This window comes from Piliocolobus tephrosceles, chromosome 10, assembly GCF_002776525.5.
Source record: "Piliocolobus tephrosceles isolate RC106 chromosome 10, ASM277652v3, whole genome shotgun sequence".
NCBI lineage: Eukaryota > Metazoa > Chordata > Mammalia > Primates > Cercopithecidae > Piliocolobus > Piliocolobus tephrosceles.
In genome coordinates, this window is record NC_045443.1 from 7,354,075 (window position 1) to 7,378,600 (window position 24,526).

The 24,526-nt window shown below is 48.6% G+C and overlaps 3 protein-coding genes and 1 non-coding gene across 4 annotated transcripts in view; 1 reads left to right on the forward strand and 3 right to left on the reverse strand.

Moving 5' to 3' along the window:
* Positions 1 to 672: 672 nt before the first annotated feature.
* PHB2 (prohibitin 2) lies at positions 673 to 6,918 on the reverse strand. Its single transcript, XM_023232488.2, has 10 exons — positions 6,620 to 6,918; positions 6,386 to 6,470; positions 5,701 to 5,780; positions 4,614 to 4,798; positions 4,118 to 4,247; positions 3,902 to 4,005; positions 3,398 to 3,475; positions 2,072 to 2,148; positions 1,234 to 1,239; positions 673 to 1,032 (listed from the first exon to the last, which is right to left on the reverse strand). Exons 1-10 carry the CDS (start codon positions 6,744 to 6,746, stop codon positions 1,005 to 1,007), a joined length of 900 nt encoding a protein of 299 aa, XP_023088256.1. The 5' UTR covers positions 6,747 to 6,918; the 3' UTR covers positions 673 to 1,004.
* LOC111555976 lies at positions 3,564 to 3,832 on the reverse strand. Its single transcript, XR_002735689.1, has one exon. It is a non-coding gene; the product is annotated as a small nucleolar RNA U89 (small nucleolar RNA).
* Positions 6,919 to 7,021: 103 nt separating the features above from the next.
* On the forward strand, positions 7,022 to 11,858 carry EMG1 (EMG1 N1-specific pseudouridine methyltransferase). Its single transcript, XM_023232490.2, has 6 exons — positions 7,022 to 7,294; positions 10,219 to 10,320; positions 10,432 to 10,573; positions 10,974 to 11,032; positions 11,111 to 11,260; positions 11,577 to 11,858. Exons 1-6 carry the CDS (start codon positions 7,127 to 7,129, stop codon positions 11,688 to 11,690), a joined length of 735 nt encoding a protein of 244 aa, XP_023088258.1. The 5' UTR covers positions 7,022 to 7,126; the 3' UTR covers positions 11,691 to 11,858.
* A 218-nt stretch (positions 11,859 to 12,076) lies between these two features.
* Positions 12,077 to 24,526, reverse strand: part of LPCAT3 (lysophosphatidylcholine acyltransferase 3) — a 42,236-nt gene continuing 29,786 nt past the window's right edge. Inside the window, exons 2-13 of the mRNA XM_023232487.2 lie at positions 19,613 to 19,720; positions 18,855 to 18,961; positions 17,988 to 18,081; positions 17,782 to 17,819; positions 17,192 to 17,370; positions 15,669 to 15,777; positions 14,811 to 14,897; positions 14,549 to 14,715; positions 13,813 to 13,960; positions 13,582 to 13,740; positions 13,351 to 13,479; positions 12,077 to 12,792 (exon numbers count right to left, since the gene is read on the reverse strand). Coding sequence (XP_023088255.1) covers positions 13,363 to 13,479; positions 13,582 to 13,740; positions 13,813 to 13,960; positions 14,549 to 14,715; positions 14,811 to 14,897; positions 15,669 to 15,777; positions 17,192 to 17,370; positions 17,782 to 17,819; positions 17,988 to 18,081; positions 18,855 to 18,961; positions 19,613 to 19,720 — 1,313 coding nt within the window. The 3' untranslated portion in view covers positions 12,077 to 12,792; positions 13,351 to 13,362. The remainder of the gene's footprint in view (positions 12,793 to 13,350; positions 13,480 to 13,581; positions 13,741 to 13,812; positions 13,961 to 14,548; positions 14,716 to 14,810; positions 14,898 to 15,668; positions 15,778 to 17,191; positions 17,371 to 17,781; positions 17,820 to 17,987; positions 18,082 to 18,854; positions 18,962 to 19,612; positions 19,721 to 24,526) is intronic.

Consider the following 24,526-nt stretch of genomic DNA (forward strand, 5'->3'; position numbering starts at 1 on the left):
GATTCGGGTATAAACAGTGGCTTTGTTTCTCTGGTGCCTGAGATTCAGCAAGGCCTGTCTTGGGAAGATAATTGTCAGCTTATCTGTGGACTGAACAGACAGGCACCTGTTTCGTTGGCCCCAGAGCTGTGGGAATGAGAAGCCCACCTCCACACGGGGAGCCGTGCTAGCTAGCAGCTCCTCACGCCTGCTGACAGAAATGGAGTGTGGCTGGGCTGAGCTAGCGACTGCAGTGGGGGGACGAGGCCTATAGCAGGCCACGCAATCCACCGGGCTTCTGGGCACAGAAGTGCCTCAACAGGCACAGACAGGCTCCCCACAGCCACAAGGAACCCTGCGACCAAGGAAACAGCTCTGTTGGGGTCATCAGATTTTAAACCTGGCTCAGCAAAGCCATGGCTGTCCAGCCTTAAAAAAACGGGTGGTGTGGGAGAAATGGAGGGTGGGGTGAAGAGCACAGCTGGGCCTCCAGAACTCAGGGCCAGCCGTCCCAGTTTGGGTCCTGTTTTGGAGCCCAGGCCCAGCTTCCCCGTAGCTGCCCCAGCCAGATTTTTTTTTTTTTGCGCCCCCTGCTGGCAGACACAAAGACAGACTCAGGAGCGCATATGTGAACGTGCGCATGCGTGCTGCCCGTTATGCAGTTCGTGAACACGTGAAGCGTGAAGCCTTGACTTCAGGTTAAGTAATAAAAATTTATTGAGAGTTCCTGGGTTGGTGGTTATCTCCTCCCTGCCTTAAGGGAGGGAACAACACTGTAGGAAATCGCTGAGAAATCACACAATGTCCCAACAGCCCCAGTTAACACAGGGAGGGGGAAAGTAATTCCCCAGAAAAGGGGCTGGTCTTCAGTCTTCCTTAATCCAAGAGGGGTTCAGGGGATCGGTGTGGGGGACCATCGCATGATACTGGGGCGGGGTAGAGCTGTGCTGGACCCCTGGCTGGCTCCTCAAAAACTGGAGAAGCAGATCCACTTCCTCTGGGGGTGGAGTTCTTGGTGACTAGGCTCATTTCTTACCCTTGATGAGGCTGTCACTGTAGGAAAAAAAGACAGATGATGACATTATTAGGGTACATAAATGTGAGAGGCAGGACACTCCAGGCCATTCCCGCTACGACCCTCCTACCCCGACTGAGGGTTTGTCTGCGGGGAGGTGGGAAAGGGAGTAGGGTAGGAGGCAGGTACTGGGAGAAGGTGGCCTGCAGGAGGACCCCACAGAAGCAGCAACAACTTACCTTCCTCTGTGGTGCCAGATCGCCAGATGAACAGGAAGCAGAGAAGAGAAATGCACATGTTAGTTGACAGCTTCAGGCCCCACTCAGTTTTGAACCCTCCTTTGCTCCCAAGAGAAAAGACAAACAGGGTTGACAGCCAGGAATCTCTGATTCATGAAAGGAGGTGGCGTGTTCTCAAGGCCACTGCTATTTCTCATCTCCTTTCCCTTTTTTTTTTTTGAGACGGAGTCTCGCTCTGTCGCCCAGGCTGGAGTGCAGTGGCCGGATCTCAGCTCACTGCAAGCTCCGCCTCCCGGGTTTATGCCATTCTCCTGCCTCAGCCTCCCGAGTCACTGGGACTATAGGTGCCCGCCACCTCGCCCGGCTAGTTTTTTTTTTTTTTTTGTATTTTTTTTTAGTAGAGACGGGGTTTCACCGTGTTAGCCAGGATGGTCTCGATCTCCTGACCTCGTTATCCGCCCGTCTCGGCCTCCCAAAGTGCTGGGATTACAGGCTTGAGCCACCGTGCCCGGCCTCTCATCTCCTTTCCTAACATCCCTCCCTGCACCGGAGGAGTTTGAGGGCTCTTGAGTAAGTACACTGAGTATCATCTTTTATCACTTTTTGGTTGGATGAAAACTTTATAATTAAAGTGCTTTTTATGTGAATAATCCTATTTGATCTCATAAAATCAATCCTATGAGACACAAGATAGAAACTGTCAACCACCCCCTTTTCTAATTTTGGTTCAGTGTCTCTCAGAGCCATATGAATAGCTGTAGCAGGCTCCAGAGCCCAAGCAACCAGACCCAAGTCCCACGTTCTTTGTGAGACCCCACTGTGTGGTCACATCTCTCACCTGGTGAAACTTTCATCCTGTAGGTTCAGCACGAGGTTGTCAGCCGTGAGATAAATGCGATTCTGTGATGTGGCGATCTACAGGGCAGGAAATATAAAGACCTCAATTCCGACCCCTGCAATTCAGTAGCCACTTAATGGAACACATGTAGATTAGGGCAGGGATACAGCAATGAGTAAGACATGGCTTCTGCTCTCGTTTAGGGATCCAGAGCAGTGAGCAGCAGCTATGACTATTAGCAAAGTAACAGAGGCAAGAACAAAAGGTCAGGGAACCCAGAGGAATCATTCTTGATGAGGGGAAGAGTACTGGAGAAGCCAATTATTTATTTATTTATTATTTTTATTTACTTATTTTTTTTTTCTGAGACAGAGTCTTGCTCTGTAGCCCAGGCTGGAGTGCAGTGGCCGGATCTCAGCTCACTGTAAGCTCCGCCTCCCGGGTTCACGCCATTCTCCTGCCTCAGCCTCCCAAGTAGCTGGGACTACAGGCGCCCGCCACCTCGCCCGGCTAGTTTTTTGTATTTTTTTTAGTAGAGATGGGGTTTCACCATGTTAGCCAGGATGGTCTCGATCTCCTGACCTTGTGATCCGCCCGCCTCGGCCTCCCAAAGTGCTGGGATTACAGGCGTGAGCCACTGCGCCCGGCCTATTTACTTATTTTTTTGAGATAGAGTCTCGCTCTGTTGCCCAGGCTGGAGTGCAGAGGTGCTATCACAGCTCACTGCAACCTCTACCTCCCAGGTTCAAGCAGTTCTCTGCCTTGGCCTCCTGAGTAGCTGGGAGTACAGGTGCCTGCTACCACACCTAGCTAATTTTTTTTTTGTATTTTTTTTAGTAGAGACGGGGTTTCACCATCTTGGCCAGGCTGGTCTTGAACGCCTGACCTTGTGATCTGCCCGCCTCAGCCTCCCAAAGTGCTGGGATTACAGGCGTGAGCCACCACGCCCAGCTATTTATTTTTGAGATGGAGTCTTGCTCTATTGCCCAGGTTGGAGTGCTGTGGCATGATCTCAGCTCACTGCAACCTCTGCCTCCTGGGTTCAAGTGATTCTCCTGCCTCAGCCTCCTGAGTAGCTGGGAATATAGCTAAACGCCATCACAGCAGGCTAATTTTCTTTTGTATTTTTAGTAGAGATGGGGTTTCACCATGTTGGCCAGGTGGGTCTTGAACTCCTGACCTCAGGTGATCCACCACGCCGGCCATAAAACCACTCTGAGTAGAAACCCGAACAAGCAAGGTTCGAATTCCCTCACCTCAATGTGCCTTAACTGAAAGCACTTTCTCAAGGCAGCCCCATCAGAGATGCTGGGCTGACACACTCACCGTCTTGGAGATATTCTGGGCTGCTCGGATCTTGCGAAGTTTGATGTAGCCAGGGTTCTTGCTCAGTGCTTCTCCAAGGTGAGGAGAGTTAAGGTTCACACAAGGGCAGGTCTCAATCCCTGGCCCCGTCCTTACCACACTCCCTTGCTACAGTCCTCCTCTGGGCTGTCAGATCCAAGGTTGCGCTCAGGTGGCTTGTGCCCGCTCTACCTTGGACCCCACCTGTGGGCCTCCCTGCAGACTGCTGCCAGAAACTAGGGGCAGCAGCAGAAATGAAGGCAAGGCCAGCAATGCTATTGATCTGGCCTTACAGTGGGGAGTCGGGGCTCAGCTACCCCCACTAAGATTTCAGATCTCATCTGTAGTCCCCACCCGCAACAAGGAGCCAAGGGCCAGAGAGCACAGAGTCGCATTCGCCTTAGTCTCATCAGCCTGCCCGTGAAGGAGGATGGGGAGCTCAGGCGCCCTAGGGGCTGGGCTGAGACCTCTCACGCAGAAGGATATCATCTTGGCAGCCTCGGCCTCGCCCTCGGCCTGCACAATCTTCTGCCGCTGCTCCTGCTTCGCTTTTTCTACCAAGAATTGGGCCCGCTGGGCCTCCTGCTGGGCTGTAGTGGGACAGAGTCAGGGAGACCCAGGGCTGGGTCAGGAGCCCCATCCACGGAGTCTTTCCTCCTCCTGCATCTCGGAAGCTCTCACCCCACTGCTCTTGCGACTCACCCACTTGTTTGGCTTCTACAGCAGCTGTGTACTCGCGGCTAAAGCTCAGCTCTGTGATGGCCACATCATCCAGGATGAGGCTGAAGTCCTTGGCCCTCTCTGTCAGCTCCCGGCGGATCAGCAGGGATACCTGGGGGCAGGGGTGGGGAAGGGTGGTTTGAGGGGACTGGGTTGCGACCCCTAATCCTTCACTCTCTCAATACAATATGCGCTGCCTTAGCTTCCTGTCAGGCAAACCTGTAACATAAGCCTCTCTGCTGAAAGAGGTGCAGGAAAAGCCAAGACTTGGCCATTTTCCTCTGTGCTTCCTAATACCAAGTGCTACCGAGTTCTAATGCTGGCTCTCCTTAGTTCACAGTGGCAATTGGTACAGCTTTTACGTGGAAATGGCACTAGGGTGACAATCCTCTTCTATTAAGCTGCCTTTCCTAATTCCCAGTACTCTGGGCCTAGAAGGGAAAGGCTGACACCACGCAGATGGTGGTGGGAGTCAGACCTGGGCCCGCTGGGTGATCAGCTGTGAGGCATTGAACTTGGCCACCACACTCTTGAGCACCTCGTTGACAATGGACGGCAACACTCGTTCCTCGTAGTCTAGCCCTAGGCGCTGGTACATGCTAGGAAGCTCCTGAGCATTGGGTCGAGACAGCACTCGCAGGGAGATGTTCACCATCTGTAGGTCTGAGATTGAGGTCAGCAGTGGCTGGTCAAAGCCAAACACACTTTCCCAAGCATTTTCTCCTTCATGTTCCTCCCTATATGCCCTGTGCAATGATGTACAGCCTGGCATTGCCCTGGGGGAAGGAGAGTTAATCAGGCTGACAAGGAAGACATGAAGCAGCACAGGTGAAATGCACCCTCACCCACTGTGAAGCCTGGAACTGCAACCCCGTCACCAGCAGAGCTGACTGCTCTTTCCCCCTCCGTACTCCATGCAACCTCTAACGTGGGTGCTTTCACGCTGTACCATAATCACGTCTCCTGTAAGGACTTGGGGGACAAGAATGTGTTTAATGAGTCTTTTATTCCAGGGCCCAGCAGTCTAGTAAATGAATAAGCCACCTGCACTAGGTATAGTACAAAGAAGTACATTACAGGTTACAGGTGAGCTACCTCACCCAGGGTGTATGTGTGTGTGGGTGGGTGGGGAGGAGGAAGAGGTCTGGGGAACTCAAAGGCATGGCTTTAATGTGTGGTCTAGGAGAGAACAGGTGAACTAGTCAAGGGTAGGGACAAACTTCTCCAGAACAGAGTATACTAGTGGATGTAACTGTAGATACAGTAAGTCAAGCAGTTAGAAGAAAAAGGCTTAAAAACAAGGCTTTGATCTAGGCAGTGAATAAGACAAGGGACAAACAATACTCTTATTGATATGTGTCAGGGAGGAGACAGTAGAAAGCAGGCAAACACAAGGTGTTCAGAATGTGCTGCTTTGACCCCGGGAGGCAGGTATTTTTGTTACAGTTCTTGCAGACGTGGAAACTAAGGCCTAAAGGCCTGACACTACCATCTTCCCCTGGGGTTTCTTGCCAGCTCCCTTGATCATCCCACCTGCCATGTGATTACCAAGTGCTCAGACCTACCTTTGGAGCCTGTAGGGGAGGAGATTTTTCGAGGTCTGGCCCGAATGTCATAGATAATGGGGTACTGGAACCAGGGGATCCTGGAAGGGACAAGGATAGGTATTAAGAGGCCGCAGTTTCGGCCAGGCGCGGTGGCTCAAGCCTGGAATCCCAGCACTTTGGGCGGCCGAATCATTTGAGGTCAGAGGTTCGAGACCAGCTTGACCTATATAGTGAAACCCCGTCTCTACTAAAATACAAAAATTAGCCGGGCGTGGTGGCGGGCGCCTGTAATCCCAGCTAATCGTGAGGCTGAGGCAGGAGAATCGCTTGAACCCAGGAGGCAGAGGTTGCAGTGAGCCGAGATCGCGCCACTGCACTCCAGCCTGGGCGACACAACAAAACTCCCGCGCCCCCCTCCCCCAAAAAAGCCGCAGTTTCACTAGCTTTGCCCGGTTTTCCCTCACCACGCGTTTTTTGGCCTGCTCCTCCCCATGACCACCGACAAGGAGAGATTCTCTTGTCCCTTTGGAAAACAACAGTTCATATGCTGCTGGAGGTTCGCGCAGCACCCACTATCCTAGGAGCAGAGATGAGGAGGAGGGAAAAGAGCAGCGTTGAATCCTGTTGCACGTCCCACTATAGCCACCTCTGGGTCGGCGTCAAGGGTGAAAGGTCAGGGTCAGTAAGCTCTGCCCGCCATTACCTGAAGTGAAGTCCCTCGGCCAGGATAGTGTCCTGCTGCACTCCACCGATCCGATTGAAGAAGATGGCTCTGTGCCCGCCTTCCACTGTGGGGAGAGGGGTGGTGATCAGGCCAGGCCGCTGCTCAGAGTAAATGCTAGCTAGGCTCGTGGTGGGGCGCGGGGAGCGGTGAGACAGGGCAAGGGGTTTGGGGGAGGGACTGGAAGCGTCCGGCGAGCGGGCGAAGGTTGCTCACCAGTGAACACGGATTCGCGGACACCGTAAGCCACGGCGCCGGCCCCCAGCAACAGCTTCAGCGCGGTGCCCATGCCCCGGGGCCCGGCGGGCAGCCGTCCCGCTAAGTCCTTCAAGTTCTGGGCCATGTCTGATCTTGAGGCCGGCGGCACCGGAGGCCAGAAGGGGGTGCCGGCCCGCCTCTACCCCGCTGCAGCTTAGGAACTGCACGCTTCGCACGAGGGTTCGGGCCCGTAATGCTGGCGAAAGAAAGGGCACCGGAAGTGCGCTCCCTTGGAAACCCTCCCCCTTAGCCCACTACGGACCCGAACTTCGCGCACAGGAAGAGCGCATACGGAAGTCCCGCCCCTTTCTGGAAGGCTGCCCGCCCAGGGAGGGCAGCGCAAGACGGCAAGTCATCGCCATTTACAAGCCCACTTTCAAAATGGCAGCCGGAAGGAAATTTGTGATTAGAAGCCTCACTGTTCTCGTTTAAGAGCGTTAGCGCAACTTCCGGTCTGGTTGCAAAATGGCCGCGCCCAGTGGTGGATTCAAGCCTCGTGAACGAAGCGGTGGGGAGCAGGCACAGGACTGGGATGCTGTGCCACCCAAGCGGCCCCGACTAGGGGCAGGAAACAAGATCGGAGGCCGTAGGCTTATCGTGGTGCTGGAAGGGGCCAGTCTGGAGACAGTCAAGGTAGTTTGGGACAGGAAGTGGATAAGTAGTAAATCAATAGACTGGGATCCGTGGAATGAGGGTGAGGGGCTCAGAGTGGATGGAGAAAGCAGAGAGGGGTGAAAGATGCTTTTGAAGGAAGATGGGTTGGTTGGCTGTGCCTTGATTTGACATCCTGGGATGGTAGTGCTCATTTTTATTTATTAATTTTTTTTGAGAGGGCGTCTCGCTCTGGCGCCCAGGCTGGAGTGAAGTGGCGCGATCTCGATTCACTGCAACCTTTGCCTCCCGGGTTCAAACAATTCTCCTGAATCAGCCTCTCCAGTCGTTGGGACTATAGGCACGCGCCACCACGCCCGGCTAAGTTTTTTGTATTTTTTAGTAGAGATGGGGTTTCACCATGTTGGCCAGGCTGGTCTCGAACTCCTGACCTCAAGTGATCCGCCCGCCTCGGCCTCCCAAAGTGCTGGGATTACAGGCGTGAGGCACCGTGCCCGGCCGGTAATACTCATTTTCTTTTGCTCTTCTTGAATGCCATTCCAGCCCTCACCTCTTTGCTTCCAATTGGTTTACCAGGATTCTGTGATACAGTCGTTTAAGGAGAGAAAAGTTTCATTTGTTGGGTCATTCCACATCCCAAGACAAGTTACTGGGCAGATGAGAAAGGTAGTTATGTAGCCTAGTCTGCCCTCCCTTTTTGTAAGGGCTTCATGTTTCAATTCATTAGTGTCCATAGTCACCTCTCTCTAATATCCACCTGGAAACACTGTCCAGACCAGGTTATTGTTTTAACACTTTTACGTCTCCATTTTATCTATCATTCATGTCTTTCTCCACATGTAATAAATAGAACCAGCAATTCTCTATCTTAAAGCCTTGGGCAATGTTCTTCCTCCTTTCTCTTACGCTTTAGAAATAATTCTATGAGTAGGCCCAGAAGAAATCGCATGGGTTTAGAAGTCAGACCAGGATTTTAATCTTCGTTCTAAATACACTTTGTGTGTGTGTGTGTGTGAAACAGAGCCTGTCTCTCCCAGGCTGGAGTGCAGTGGCATGATCTTGGCTCACTGCAGCCTCCGCCTCCCGGGTTCAATCGATTCTCCTGCCTCAGCCTCCAGAGTAGCTGGGATTACTGGCCTGCACCTGTAATCTATTAAAAGAATAGAAAACATGGTTATATCCTACTAATGGGTTGAAACTATTATTCATTCAAGAAGGTTTTTTCTTCTATAACTAAGGGTGTCTCATGGACTTAGTTCTTGGTCATCTGTTCTTTCTTTGTGCTTACTCTGTGACATTGCTACTTCAACTATTCAATTTCAAAATCTGTATCCCTTTTTTCGCAGACTTTTTAGAGCCACATATCTCAAGAATGTTGCTAGACATATACAAACATTCTAGTCATACATAAAAACTTAGCCTTCCAAAACCTGTATTTGTATATAACAGTTTGTTTTTAGGTTTTTTACTGACCACCCTAATGCTCCTTGGGACTCCAAATTGCAACTTGGAATTATTTCTTTTAGCTGCTACAGATGTAGTCCACTTCTTTATCATCAAACTTCTGATATCTTTTTCAGTGTACACAGAGTTGTCAGGATAGTGTCTCAGTCATTCCCATCCTGCCCTTCTTACTCCAGAATTATTTTTGGCTTTGTGCTTGATACATTAGGATTTTGTGGTTTACAAAGCAGCTTCATATATAATCACTGCCCTTCAGTGTCTCAGCTCCCAGTTTTCCTCGAAATTTCCTTTCTTTGTTTCTACTTTTTCTGTTTCTTTTTTGAGACAGCCTGGGCAACAGAGTGCAGTGGTGTGATGGCTCACTGCAGCCTCTACCTCCCTGGCTCAAGCAGTCTTCCCACCTCATCCTCCTGAGTAGCGGGGACTGCCAGCAAATGTCACTGCGCCTGTTTTTTTTTTTTTTTTTTTTGTGAGACAGGGCCCCACTGTGTTGCCCAGGCCGGTCTCAAATTCCTGGGCTCAAGTGATCCTCCCGCCTCAGCCTCCTAACGTGTTGGGATCACAGGCATGAGCCACCACACCTAGCTACTTTTTCTTGATTCTAACTGTACCTTTGCTCACGCCAATCTTTTTTCTTTTCTGTTTTTAAGACAGGGTCTTGCTGTATTACCCAGGCTGGAGTAAAGTGGTGCAATCTTAGCTCATTGCAACCTCCATCTCCCAGGCTCAAGCCATCCTCCCATCTTAGCCTCCCAAGTAGCTAAGACTACAGGCAGATGCCACCACACCCAGCTAGTTTTTGTATTTTTAGTAGAGATGGAGTTTTGCCATGTTGCCCAGGCTGGTCTTGAACCCCTGACCTTAAGTGATTTGCCTTCCTTGGCCTCCTAGAGTGCTGGGATTATAGGCGTGAGCCACTGCACCCGTCCCCATGCCAGTCTTAAAACTGGGAATAACCCCTCTTCATTTTACTTCTGAGTTTTCTTTGATTCAGCTGCCTCCTGCATCATTAGAATTTTCACATTTCTTCTTGTTCAGATTTGCGGCTCTTCACTTAGTGCATGTTTGGTGTACGCAAACTGAGGGTAGTGACTGTATGTTTTGCATAGTACATACATACTGCTCCTGTGATAAACAAAGCATTCAGCCTTGCTCACTAAGTACTAACTCCTGCCTAGTTCCAGGATGTCTCATTGGACTTGCCTAACAGCCACAGGTTTTTAAATTAAATCCAGTGTATTGGTAGGTAATGTGAAGTCACAGGTTGTGCGCTTCCTCCTGTTTCCAAGACCATTTACTGGGGATTGCAAATATGGCTTCACAGTAATCTCCTGAAGGGCTTGCTGGGCTCCACTTCCTGTGTTTTTGGTTTAGTAGGTCTAGGGTGGGCCTGAGAATTTGCCTAACAGGTTTCCAGGTGCAGCTGCTGGTGGTGGTGGGCTAGGTAATGCTGTTCTTTGGTCATGTTCCCTGTTCTTCAGGTAGGGAAGACATATGAGCTACTCAACTGTGACAAGCACAAGTCTATATTGTTGAAGAATGGACGGGACCCTGGGGAAGTGCGGCCAGACATCGCCCACCAGGTAACTCCAGGGACAGTGCTTACAACCCTTTGAGCCTCTGTTTGGAAGGGTTGGCAGCTGAGTGCTGCCTCTCTTCAGCCTTAACCATGCCGTGGTTTCTGCTTTGCTCAGAGTTTGCTGATGCTGATGGATAGTCCCCTGAACCGAGCTGGCTTGCTACAGGTTTATATCCATACACAGAAGAATGTTCTGATTGAAGTGAATCCCCAGACCCGAATTCCCAGAACCTTTGACCGCTTTTGTGGCCTCATGGGTAAGAAGCCTTAGAACAAAGTTCAGAATGAACTTGTCAGTAGGGAAGAAGGGAGGAAGAGGAAAAGGGAGAGCTAAATGTGGGATTTTTAAACGAGGAGATGGGAGAACAACATTATCAATACCAGGACAAGGACTCCTATTATTTTTCTGTTTGCGGAAACTCCACTGTCCTGTTCTTGCAGTAGCTTCCTGGTTGAGTGAAAGAGGGAGTCTGAACCTATCACTGTACAGCTAGCCATATGCTTGGCAACTGTTTGTTCCTAACATGTCAGGAGTCCAGTCTGGATATAAAGCACACAGGGAGCTCATCTTACCTATGGGGTTTTCCTTGTTAGATAATGACTGGACAGAAGGACTATGGTCCTCATTTACCTCTGAACTCTTTTTCCCCCTTCTAGTTCAACTTTTACACAAGCTCAGTGTTCGAGCAGCTGATGGCCCCCAGAAGCTCTTGAAGGTGAGGTATTGAAACCTACTAGTTGAAGATTGGTTCTGGGAATGTTTCTGGGGCTGACTTTCCTCTTTTTTACTTTAGGTAATTAAGAATCCAGTATCAGATCACTTTCCAGTTGGATGTATGAAAGTTGGCACTTCTTTTTCCATCCCGGTTGTCAGTGATGTGCGTGAGCTGGTGCCCGACAGTGATCCTATTGTTTTTGTGGTAGGGGCCTTTGCCCATGGCAAGGTAAGGTCTGGGCTCAACCCTGAGGTTCTTGGTAGAGCTGAACTTAGTATAGAATTCCCAGAGAAGCAGGCATTTTAACAATGCTTAAGATGAACTAGAAGACACATGACAGTTCCACACCCTACCCCAGTGCACATCCTTTGAGGACTGCTGCCATATTTGTAATAGTCACAGTTAGGACCTTCTTCATCCTTTGTAGGAATCTGATACTAAACAGCACAGCTGAAATACTAGCTCAGCCATAGTGTTCCTGACCTAAAGAAGGGTTGAAACGGCTACTGAGTGAGAGTTGGCTGACAAACTGTTCTCTTCTTAGGTCAGTGTGGAGTACGCAGAGAAGATGGTGTCCATCAGCAACTATCCCCTTTCTGCCGCCCTCACCTGTGCAAAACTTACCACAGCCTTTGAGGAAGTATGGGGGGTCATTTGACAGTAGTAGAACCTGTTCTGAAACCAGAAACTGTTGAGGTCACATCCTTTGACCCTGGTCTGAGCCGACTGCTGGAAGATGATCTTTCTGCACTGAGACTGTGGAGTTTGGGGAAGCCAAGGCTGTACATTTGCTATTTGTTTATCCTATGAATACTGTTCTTGCAAACCTGGTTGTTTTGGGGTTCCTAAAGTATCTAATGGTGTAAAACTGTTTGTTCCCCTGGGACTTCAGGGACAGATACGAGGTTACAGAGTTTACAGTTTGGTTCCATGCTTTGAAGGCAGGCTTTAGCTCCTAGATTCCTGTGCGCTAAAGGAGAGAACCCTGATCATCAGCCATGGCAAGGATGGAGAAGAACTGTGAAAGAGAGCAGTCAGGAATGCTGGTGGTGAAAAACTGAACAAACAGAAGTGATTTTATCTAATACAGTTCCAAGGTAGAAAAAGTGGAGCAGGCAGGGCCTTGCACCCCTCTCCGCCCCCCCATGGGGGGGGTGGTGGTAGCGGCACATACACAATCATAGTAACTTGGCAGAAGAAAAACACAATAGATTCCTGGCTAGATGGGGAGAGATAAGGCAATGTGCATGGGGGAGCCAGAGGGGAGATGTGGGCCCCTCTGCTCCTCCCACAAGAGTTTCCCCTTTGGGCCGGGCATGGTGGCTCACGCCTGTAATCCCAGCACTTTGGGAGGCAGAGGCGGGCGGATCACTTGAGGTCAGGAGTTCGAGACCAGCCTGGCCAACGTGGTGAAACCCCGTTTCTACTGAAAATACACAAATTAGCTGGGCGTGGTGGCACGCCTGTATTCCCAGCTGCTTGGGAGGCTGAGGCAGGAAAATCACTTGAACCCGGGAGGTGGAGGTTGCGGTGAGCTGAGATCGCGCCACTGCATTCCAGCGTGGGTGACAGAGCAAGACTCCTTCTCCAAAAAGAAAGCTTCCCCTTTGGCCCCGAATGAAGACTTGGCTGGCAGCAGAGGCACAACTGGAAGCATCGATCTTCCACCTCCCTGGCTTTTCCATTCTCTGTGCTCTGGGGCAAAGGAGTGCTATGAAAAGGGAGACAAGTAGTTTCTGCACCAGTCCTGCATAGGCCACCTGCAAGACAAGACATGTGATTGGAAGGCTGGTTAGTTACTCCCCTAATTCCTGGTCTGTAGCCCTTCCAGATGTTTCCTAGCATGCCTCAGTAAGTCACAGCAGTCATTGCCCATACTGTGTCCCTTAGTAGCCAGGCTAATCCTTGGAATTGACCCCAGATTTTTTTTTTTTTTTTTTTTTTTGAGACGGAGTCTTGCTCTGTCGCCCAGGCTGGAGTGCAGTGGCTGGATCTCAGCTCACTGCAACCTCCGCCTCCCGGGTTCATGCCATTCTCCTGCCTCAGCCTCCCGAGTAGCTGGGACCACAGGCGCCGGCCACCTCGCCCGGCTAATTTTTTGTATTTTTAGTAGAGACGGGGTTTCACCATGTTAGCCAGGATGGTCTCGATCTCCTGACCTCATGATCCGCCCGTCTCGGCCTCCCAAAGTGCTGGGATTACAGGCTTGAGCCACCGCACCCGGCCTCACCCCAGATTTCTAATACTATTTTTTTTTTCCAGTCTGTTGCTCTATTCTGTAACCTGGTGGTGGTTTTAGCTTAGCTGTGTTTACTTACCAGGGAGATGGATTATTCCATCTTCTTTAACTTCTCTTTCCTTGGCACCATTGCTTTGTGAACATAAGGCAATATGAATAGTAGGCTCAAGAAGAAGACGTGGCCAAGGAAATAGACGGATTTATACACCTGTGGAGAGAGAGGCCACTGAGGTAGACAGGCATGGAACATCCCTCACTGCCCAAGGATGCAGTGAGTCCCTCCCAGTCTCATAAGCAGGCCTTCACTTGCCTTAAGCCATTTGTCCCATGTGAAGAGGCAGAAGGCAGTCATGGAGTAACCCATGAAGAGCCAGTGGATGGTCTGTTGCACCAAATAGTAGAAGGGCTGGAGGGCAGTAATGGCAGCCAGGTTGCTCAGGGTGGGGCTCTGTTGAATGAGCCTGGCAGCCTGGGGAGGGAGGAGGAGCTCATCAGCATCTTGTCCCTCATATCCCCCTTCACCCCCACCCTGGAGGCCTACCTGTCTTTCCACAATAACAATGAGGAATTCCATCTGGAAGCAGACCAGGTATCCTGAGTGCAGGCCATGCCAGAGGGCCAGGAATAGCAACGAGAGACCCTGAGAGAGTTCTTTATTTCCAAGGAACTTGAGTCGTTTGAAGAAGTAGCTGGAGAAAAGGGTGGGTGGGGCGACCCTCAAACTGACTGGTCCTTGCATCCCGCCACCTGCCTCTGGGTCCTCACCCCGAGGATTGGAGTGGAGTGCTGGTGGGCTCCCACGTGTAGCCCCCAGAGGGTACAGGAGGCAGTGCTGACTGATTAATTTTAGAGATGGAAAGCAGACCCAAGGCGGAGCTGGAGACCATGTGCGCACGAGTCACTTGGTTCAGCAGCAGTGACTGAGTGCTGATGCCGAGATCAGTGATGAACCAGACACTCAAGCTGCCCACACTCTAGTGGTGGGGACAAACAAGTCAAGCTGTTTATAAACAGGGCAGTGGAGGACATAAGTCCATTGGCAGAGCTGGAGTAACACCCAGGTCTCAACGCACTTTTGTATCTCGCCTTTTTTTCAAATATGACGAATGTTTTTTTTTGGGGGGGTATAGGTGGGGATCAAAGTCTGTGTGAGTGACAGGGGGTTCTGCCCAGGTGGGAAAGACGCATAAGGGTGAACATGGTACACCCCTGCCCTCCAATCTGGGAAGACAGTGGAAGGAAGGAACCAGGGTCCAGGCTCCCCACCAGCAGCTCACCGGGCCACCCAGGCGTTGGTGTTGATGTTGAATGAGGCAATGGTGCCAGTGAAGCGGGGGTTTGTTTCAAAGAGCCACACCTTCATGTTGGCACAGGCATCCCACTTTGCCTTGCCCTTTTCTTCAAAGCCATTGAAGCCCAGGCCCGTCAAAATGCATACTCCTTCCTGAGAGGGAATAGCTCAGTTAGGGCTCTTGCCACCCCCCACACTGGCCTCCATGGCTCATCTAAATAGGACTCTGTTTCAACTTTTCTACTTACTGTGACCAGCCAACAGGTGACGTATTTGTACAGCACAAACTTGCCCCAGATCAGCATGTACATGCAGCGGAACCAGAAGGGGTGGTTCTTGAGAGAAGAAAGTACGGTGCATTAAGGATATGGCATGACTAGACAGTTTCTCTTAGCACTCTTCCTTTTCACACTTGTGGCTGGCTACTTCATACCTGCCTAAGGCCTGCTGCCAGATGTCCCCAATAGTCTGGCCTGATTGCCTTCACAACAGGCAGAGAGGAATAAGCAGAGGGCCTGGAGAATCTTCATTCACCTTTCCCTTGGAGAGCCCCAAGGGCAGCACTGTGTTTAACTTCTCTACTGTTTGCCTTCGTTGGCAAAGTTTTTGGAATGAGCATTTGGAATGTTAAGTATGGAGGGGCCCATATTGGATTTAAATTTAAGGAGAGAAACCTGCCCAGAATTACTGAACTGTTTTCAAGTTTTTCAGCTGGGCAGGAGCAAAAGCCAGCACTTCCCCGCTTCCCTTGGTTTCTGAATTCCCTAGAAGCGCCCAAATTTATCAGGCAAGAGAAGAAAATAGGCTGGAGAATCAGAAGCTGCTGTGCTCTGAGGGGTCACGTGGATGTGATAAGGCAAGCTAGGAGTGGCTCCTAAAGAAGGCAAGGGGTGCTAAATGTGCAGCTGGCACAACCCTGAGCCCACGAAGGTCGTTCAGTGCTGGCCAATGAACGTGTCCCAGCCCGGCTGGCACTGACACCAACTCACAGATCTAGAGCATTTGTAGATGATATTTCCTACTTCTCTACTATCTGTAGGGATCCTTGCCTGTCCATTTTCTAGCTCTGGTGCAGTCATGCTGCTGCTGCTTTAGTAGACACTCACGTCATAGTCTTCAGTGAGGAGATAGTCTTCTGTGATGTGGGGGCTGAGCAGTGTGTAGCCCACTAGGTAGAAAAGGCCCAGACTCAGGCGCTTGAGAGCAGGAATGGTGCTGGAAAGGAACGAGTGAAGTTCCTGGTCACAGAGAGCACAGACTATTCCCTTCACCCTCTGACCTTCAGTTATGGAGAGGAGTTTTTAGGGGTGTGGTTGTCTACCTGGAATGGGATGAGAAGCCCTGCTGCCCAAAGCGTTTCCTGTTTCGGGGAAAGATTTCTATGGCTGGCTATGAGGAATGGGGACTGCAAACCTCTAAGAGTTGTGGGAAGGTCAGGGCAGCAGACAGTGGACCAGTCTTGTGTTTACCCCTCAGGGATGCTACTGATCTCAAGGTCTTGCCAGGTTTCACAATTTCCATTGGGACTGAAAACCCAGTGGAGGTAAGATAATAAAAATAACCACTTTGAATCTGCTCCTTCATTTCTTGGTTGAACTGATGCTGAAACACAGGATGGACAAGTTCTCAGTGAAGGAATTCTTTTGGCAATTAAACTTTTTTTTTTTCACCTTTTAAATTTTTATTTTCTAGAGACAGGGTCTTGCTCTGCCACTCAGGCTAGAGTACAGACGCACAGTCATTGCTCACTGTGGCTTTGAACTCCTGGGCTCAAGTGATCCTCTTGCCTTGGCCACCTGAGTAGCTAGGACTATAGGCATGTACCACCTTGCCTGGATAATTTTTTTTTTTAGAGATGGGGGTCTCACTACGTTGCCCAGGCTGGGCTTGAACTCCTGGCCTCCAGTGACCCTCCTGCTTTGGCCTCCCAGAGTGTTAGGATTACAGGCATGAGTCACTGTGCCCTCCTACATTTCCTACTGATAAGTAAGTATTTTTGAGACAGGATTTGGCTATGTCGCCCAGAATGGAGTGCAGTGGTGTGATCAAAGCTCACTGCAGCCATGACCCACCTCCCCTGGGCTCAAGCAATCTTCCCACTTCGGCCTCCTAAATAGCTGAGACTACAGACGCATGCCACTATGCCTGCTAATTTTTGTATTTTTTTGTAGAGACAGAGTCTATGTTGCCAGGCTGGTCTAGAACTCCTGGGCTCAAGTGATCCTCCCACCTCAGCCTCCCAAAGTGCTGGGATTACAGAGGTGAAACCACTGTGCCCAGTCTTTCCCTACCTACCTACCTACCTACCTACCTACCTACCTATCAATCATAAATGTATTTCATATGTATGTGAAAATAGGCTTTAAAGGCAGAAATGTGACTGGTTCAGACAAAATCCTGTGGCATAAAAGTGGATTTTTATGTTCGTACCAGTGTCAGAATGGATAGCTGGAAGAACCCTAAACTAAAAAAGGCCCACTCCTGGCACAGAGTGCCCATTACAACAGTCCAGGGCCTGCATGACCCAGGTCTCTATGCCAGGGTCATGCTGAAGAATGCAGCTTTCAGAAGAGTCACTTCAGAGTGAGTGCAATACCTAATGAACATCTGGACCAAGAGGGGCGATTACCTGTTTGGTATCTTTCCTGGTATGTCAGTCAGCTCTCCCTGCACCAGCTTCATGTAGTGATTCATTGAGAATTGGGGCCCTACCAAGAAGGCCCCATAGAAGTAGGAGAAACCAGCAACTTCCAGCAGGGAAGGAACACCCCGTATGGCATATTTCTGTTGCTCAGAGGACAAGGAATTCTATGCCAAGAAGAGAATGCATGGTTCAGGATAGCCTTGAATCTCCCCACAAGAGCCAGTTTGAGTGTTCCCCACCCGTGTGCCCCACTGACTGGGGTTCTTCAAATAGCCTTCTCTTTGGGGGATGACAAATAGTTGCTTCTTGTGGAAATGCGTACGTGTGTGCATAGCTGGCTGTTGCTGCTTTAGCAAATGCCTTGCTGGCATTGATCTCTGGACTTTGTACAAGAGCTGGATCCTGGGCAAATTAGATTTGTTGACCCTTGCTCAGTGCTATCTGAAAGGGAGATTGCACAGGCTGGGGAATGAGGGAGAGGCTCTGCTCTGGAATTTGGGTTCAGTCTTTGTTAACAACCTTTTTCTTCCCTTTCATTAAGTCTTGAACCTCTCTGCTGATGAATGGGTACTTACCTGATCTTTCCCTCCGTCAAAGTAGTCAACAGCCAAACCTGAGCAGAGAGAGAACGGGTGGGTAGGGTGATGGGAGAGGACACTGAGGATGTGGCCTGTAGACTGAGTGCAGCCAGAAGTGTATGGCGGGGGGGTGCCCAGGAAGTTTTTAGCGAGTTGGGGGAGGGACCTACATGTAAGGAAGGCAGGCAGTGACCATCACTCACCAATCAGCTTCAAAGTCAGAACACAATGTGGCATTGTCCACTTGATATCGTAGTTTCCGGTGGCTGTGTAATAATATCCAGCCAGAAGGTAGGCCTAGGAGAGGCAGAAGTATGTATTCCAGCATCACTACTATTTCTTCTCCCTGCTCTGAAATTCAATGTTCTCTTTCCTTTTTCCTTTCTCCTCATCCCATCATTAAAAGCCTTAATAAATTCCTACAAATGGAGGTGCTGAAAACCTATAATGGGAAGAGTGTTGCTCACGACTTCTCGGCAAAATGAGGGCTAAACTGCGATGAGAATTTAGATGCTGGGGCCACAGGTGCATGCCACCTCACCCGGCTAATTTTTAATTATTTTTGTTTCACCACGTTGCCCAGGCTGGAGGGCTAATTTTTATATTTTTTTTTGTAGAGAGGGGGTTTCACCATGTTGCCCGGGTTAGTCTCAAACTTCTGGGCTCAAGTAATCTGCCTGCCTTGGTCTCCCGAGGTGCTGGAATTACAGGTGTGAGCCACTGTGCCTGGCCTAGGCTTAGGTTCTTTAACTCATTCTAAGTTGCTTTTCTGTCTTGCCTTGAAGTGACTCTCCTCCTGGATAGTGGGCTAAACCAAAGAGCCTAATGGTACAGTATGCAAAGGGTTAGCTGGAAGCCCTTCCTTGAGGCAAGCAAAGAGTTACCATTACACTCTGTGGATGGAACACTTGGGGCCTGTGATAAGCCACCTGCCTGCAGTCATACTGCTAAGTGCTGTGAGTGGCGTTAGAAATTAGGTCTGCTAATTTCGATGCCACAGTCTCCTGCCTGCCCCTGTCCCCTGAACTGGTGTCAGCTGTAGCCTGAGCTGCTAAGGGAAAGACGTTTACCATCTGGAAGCAAAAGGTAGTGAGGACGGCAGTGATGGTACGGCCCATTAGTCGAAGGATGAGGAACTGAAGCACAATACATAGCAGGGAGTGGTAGAGCTGGTTTCCTGGATGCAAGAAGAGAGAATATAGCCTGGTTTTTATACTCCCACCCGTCCTGAGACTTCCAATCACAATATAATATATAAAGAAAAAACACTGGCATCAGGATCTTTTTTTAGAATAACCTCATGTTTTGGAGGAGAGGATGGAAATTAGTTGTATAAATAAAAAGGATTATTAGGGTGTTATTGTATTTCTTTTCTTTTTTTGTTTGTATTTTTAGAGATGAGACTTGCTCTGTTGTCCAGGCTTGAGTGCAGTAGCTCAATCATAGCTCACTGCAGCCTGGAATTCCTGGGCAAGTGCCACCACGCCCAGCCTGTTACTGTATTTTTGAATGTCTGAAGTGAAGAATGAATCTAAGTGGAGATTGCCTGGCTCATTCAGTTACATCCACAGCAGAGAGAAACTGAGGATTCTTTGTTGATGGCGTCTGGCAAGGGTAACCACCCTCAAAATGTTTTTATCTGACAGAGGAATGTACACAAAAGACAAAAAGGAAAAGTTAAGCTGTGTTCCTGTCCATACAACCCTCTTTGCAAGCAGGAGCATTATAACTTCCCTACCTATTAGATTCTCTCAAGGAAATTCCATTCAAGTCTGTTCCTTCCAGGTTCCCTCTAATTGCAGTGTCACTACTAACTTAGTTTACTCACCAAAGTTAAAATAAGCAATTGAGAGGCCTGTAAAGGTATGGTAGAGGTGGATGAGGTAGCTCTCCTTGTAGAAAAGGTAATGTCGATAAAACAAAGCAAAGGGGTAACCTAGATGGAGAAAAAGATAAGAAGGGTGTTATTTGTGCCTGGTGCCATCCCAATTTGGTTTGGAAGTTTATCTGGCATGAAACGCAGCCCAGAGGGAGAGACAGAAAAAAAAAAAAACCACCATACATTATATGGATGGCAACAGAGAAGGCAATAACAGTATCCCCAAGAACCAAAAGTTTTTTTGTAAACGGAAATTTTGAACTGAAGATATTAATATTTGATTGAGGCAATATAAAGCTGGGTCCTAAGACTAGGTTTCATTTATAGCTTATGAACTATTGCCAGACATTTTCTCTTACTTGAATTAAAAAAAAATGACACAAGGAAGCTAGGCATGGTGGCTCCCACGTGTAATCCCAGCACTCTGGGAGGCTGAGGCAAGGGGATTGCTTGAGCCGAGGAGTTGGACACCAGCCTGAGCAACATAGCGAAACCCGTCTCTATTAAAAAACAAGATACAGAGATTTGAGGGTACCCATCTATGCTCCAGAAACACTCATTTACACTTTGTAATCTTGCTAGCACAGTGTTATCAGATTATGAGGACAAATATAAATTAGTATCAGGCTAAATACTGGAATTGCTGACTGCATATAGCAGTTACAAGATATATGGAGATACTCCTCACAGTCTGTAATCTGGGCATCAACCAAGTTATAAAATTCATTTAAGTATACTGGAAAAATATCTTCTAAAGCCATGGTTCAGAGTATAGTCCAAAGGCCATGAATGGACCACAGGATCTCCTGATGGGTCATGAACTGACTATACATGGCCAAGGGTTGCTTATTGAATTAAAAGCGGTCAATAATATTTGGTATTCCTAAACTAAAATTAGCATATTCCGTGGCTTTACTGCAGACTCACCTTCAGTGTTCTATCTAGAGGTCTGGCTGCCACGCCTGGCAACATTCCCACTGCACTAGTGCATATGTGGAGGATGGGAATCTCCCAACTGCTTTTTGGAAAGACATTCTGCCTATTCTTTCATTGATTATTCTCTTGAGTTGGTCATGGTTTATACTTTCTGCAATTCTTGCTTTTATTTTTATTTATTTTGAGACAGGGTACTGCTCTGTCACCCAGGCTGGAGTGCAGTGGCACGATCATAGCTCACTGCAGCCTTAACCTCCCGGGCTCAAGTGATCCTCTAACTTCAGCCTCCTGAGTAGCTGGGACCACAGGTGCTTTCCACCATGCCTGGCTGTTTTGTATTTTTGTGGACATGAGGTCTCACTATGTTGCCCAGGCTGGCCTTGAACTCCTGGGCTCAAGAAATCCTCCTGCCTTGGTCTCCCAAAGTGTTGGGATTACAGGCATGAGCCACTGTGCCTGATGAACTGCTGCGATTCTTGCTTTAAAATTATGTAAGTGCAGTTTTATCATTGGCAATACAGTTTACTATGAGTTTGGTTAACTCTAAAATGCTTAGAATAGTATCATACAGAAATAAATTGCTCAATTATTTGTTAAATAAGTAAATGCACAATCATATTATACGTTGGTTTCTGTCCTTCTAGTAATTATTCCCCCATACATTAAAGAAAAAAAAGTCTGGGCGTGGTGGCTCATGCCTGTAATCCCAGCACTATGGGAGGGCGAGATGGGTGGATCACGAGGTCAGGAGATCGAGACCATCCCGGTGAAACCCTGTCTCTACTAAAAATACAAAAAAAAAAAAAAAAGCACACACAAAAAACAAAAAAACCCAAAACAATATTAGCCGGGCGTGGTGGTGGGCACTTACAGTCCCAGCTACTTGGGAGGCTGAGGCAGAAGAAAGGCGTGAACCCAGGAGGCGGAGATGACGCCACTGCACTCCAGCCTGGGCGACAGAGCGAGACTCTGTCTCAAAACAAACAAACTGTACTGATGTGTGTCCTACTTTTCCCACATAACAGCATATCCACCATTTGATCTTCTTGGTGCCAGGATCAACTGGTGTTTTTTTTTTGAGATGGAGTTTAGCTGTTTTTACCCAGGCTGGAGTGCAATGGCGCGATCTTGGCTCACTACAACCTCCAGCCCCTGGGTTCAAGCGATCCTCCTGCTTTGGCCTCCCAAGTAGCTGGGATTACAGGTGCCCATTACCATGCCCAGCTAATTTTTTGTATTCTTAGTAGAGACGGTGTTTCACTATGTTGGCCAGGCTGGTCTCGAACACCTGACCTCAGGTGATCCACCTGCCTCGGCCTCCCAAAGTGCTAGGATTATGTGCGTGAGCCATCACGCCTGGCTAACTGGTGTCTTTTTTTTTAATTGCTGTTCCCAAACTGGTGTTTTTTTTTTTTTTTTTATTGCTGTTCCCATAATGGGCTAGGCTCTTAATTAAATTTATAGCTTCATGCAAGTATAGTTGACCCTTGATCAACACAATTTTGAACAGCATGGGTCCCCTTAGACTTCCTTCTGCCTCTGCCACTGCTGAGATGGCAACCCTTCCTTTCTCCTCATCCTTGCCTGCTCAACCTGAAGATCATGAGGAGGAAGACCTTTATGCTGATCCACTTCCACTGAATGAAGAGTAAACATATTTTCCCTTGCTTATGATTTTCTTAATAACATTTTCTTTTCTATAGGTTACTTGGGTAAGAAATACATATATAATACAAATGACATACAAAATACACATTAACCAACTTGTTTATGCTATTAGTAAGTCTTCTATTAGTAGCTAAGTTTTTGGAGAGTCACAAGTTTTATGTGGCCGGGCGCAGTGGCTCATGCCTGTAATCCCAGCACTTTGGGAGGCCGAAGCAGGCGGATCACGAGGTCAGGAGATTGAGACCATCCTGCCTAACACGGTGACATTTTGTCTCTACTAAAATACAAAAAATTAGCTGGGCGTGGTGGTGCGCATCTGTAGTCCCAGGTACTCAGGAGGCTGAGGCAGGGGAATCGCTTCACCCCGGGAGGCGGAGGTTGCAGTGAGCTGAGATTGAGCCACTGCACTCCAGCCTGGTGACAGAGCGAGACTCTGTCTCAAAAAAATAAATAAATAAATAAAACGTTATACGTGTGGGCTGGGTGCTCACACCTGTAATCCCCTACTTCGGGAGGCTGAGGAGGGTGGGTCACCTGAGGTCAGGAGTTTGAGACGAGCCTGGCCAACATGGTGAAGCCCTGTCTCTAGTAAAAATACAAAAATTAGTCAGGCATGGTGGCAGGTGCCTGTAATCCCAGCTACTTGGGAAGCTGAGGCAGGAGAATTGCTTGAACCTGGGAGGCAGAGGTGGCAGTGAGCTGAGATCACGCCATCGCACTCCAGCTTGGGCAATTTTTTTTCTGTCTCAAAATAAATAAATAAATAAATAAAGTTTTATGAGGATTTTTGACTGTACAAGCGGTGGGCTCCCATAGGCCCTGTGCTGTTCAAGGGTCAACTGTAGTTAATTCTACCGATATCTTGTGGATTACCGGCTCATGTGTTCATTCACCAAGTGTTTAGTAAATGCTTGCTATATGCCAGGTATTCTGTTTATGGAGCACGTAACTGGGAGGAGGTGGCATGTGATGGTTCATTTTCTAGCTGAGTGAGATGATGGGATATAGGATCACTAGCTCAAGGGAGGTGGAGACGTCTATGATCCTTTCAGGCAGATGAATGAGCAAGGAAATAGGATCAAGTCTCATACATTTCACACGGGCAGAAATTTGGCAGAGATAGAACACCAGGTTAGCAGCAAATATTGCTAAGAACTAGAGCCAAGAACTAGACAGTATATAGACTAAAAGTCAATATGTCTTCAATCTTTTGCTTTATTTTTACTTTTTTTAAATAAATGGGGTATAAATAAAAATATAAAAGAGTAGATAATTATCTAGAGCACTCATAAGTTCTAGATGTCTAAGTTTATTAAAGATAAGCATGAAAACCCTTAACCAGGCCGGGCGCGGTGGCTCAAGCCTGTAATCCCAGCACTTTGGGAGGCCGAGACGGGTGGATCACGAGGTCAGGAGTTCGAGACCATCCTGGCTAACACGGTGAAACCCCGTCTCTACTAAAAATACAAAAAACTAGCCGGGCGAGGTGGCGGGTGCCTGTAGTCCCAGCTACTCAGGAGGCTGAGGCAGGAGAATGGCGTAAACCCGGGAGGCGGAGCTTGCAGTGAGCTGAGATCCAGCCACTGCACTCCAGCCTGGGCGACAGAGCGAGACTCCGTCTCAAAAAAAAAAAAAAAAAAAAAAAAAAAAAAAAACCCTTAACCATTTGGAATGCTCGAAATTAAAAAAACACTACACATACTACTCTGCCTCTTTAACTTGAATCTAGTTTAACATTTTCTAGGTGTCTGGATCATAGCTATTCCACAGTAAAGTCATGATCGCTTTATTACGTTCTGAGGTATATGAAATTGTCTGCCTGACTCTAATAAGGTCTACACTGTCCTGAGTTCTGAGTTCTTGTGTCCACTTCTTATAGCCTGTCTGTCCCTTTCCTTGCTACTCTGGGATTAAGTCACCTCCTGAGCTTCCAGGGTGCTTGGCAATAATTTCTCTCCCTACCCCTAATTTACTGCAGGCCTTAGAAACCATAATCTTATTTTAAAGGTGTAGAAAAAAGATTTAAGACAAAAGCAGGGGGCTTGGGTGCTTTCCTTATGGACTTAGTGCACAGGCCTGGTAACATCTGTTCTGGCCACTTAGAGGTCTTGTGTGCTATTTCTTGCTTTCAGGTGCGTTTTGCGGGAGGGGACGTTGTTGAGTTCCAAACAGGTGAAGTATTGCACACTAGCAAACACATGACAAGAAGGTGGAGGAACTGGGAGAAAAATAAAAAGAATGCAGCAGGCCAGGTTACCA

Bases quoted from the DNA above. Each gene is read 5' to 3' on its own strand.
- PHB2 (XM_023232488.2), bottom strand. From the start codon at position 6,746: ATGGCCCAGAACTTGAAGGACTTAGCGGGACGGCTGCCCGCCGGGCCC. The intron at 6,471-6,619 runs GTGAGCAACCTT...CTCTCCCCACAG, and splicing joins CCGCGAATCCGTGTTCACTG to TGGAAGGCGGGCACAGAGCC. The intron at 4,006-4,117 runs GTGAGTCGCAAG...GTCCCACTACAG, and splicing joins TGTAGAAGCCAAACAAGTGG to CCCAGCAGGAGGCCCAGCGG.
- EMG1 (XM_023232490.2), top strand. From the start codon at position 7,127: ATGGCCGCGCCCAGTGGTGGATTCAAGCCTCGTGAACGAAGCGGTGGG. The intron at 10,574-10,973 runs GTAAGAAGCCTT...TCCCCCTTCTAG, and splicing joins CCGCTTTTGTGGCCTCATGG to TTCAACTTTTACACAAGCTC. The intron at 11,033-11,110 runs GTGAGGTATTGA...TTTTTACTTTAG, and splicing joins GCCCCCAGAAGCTCTTGAAG to GTAATTAAGAATCCAGTATC.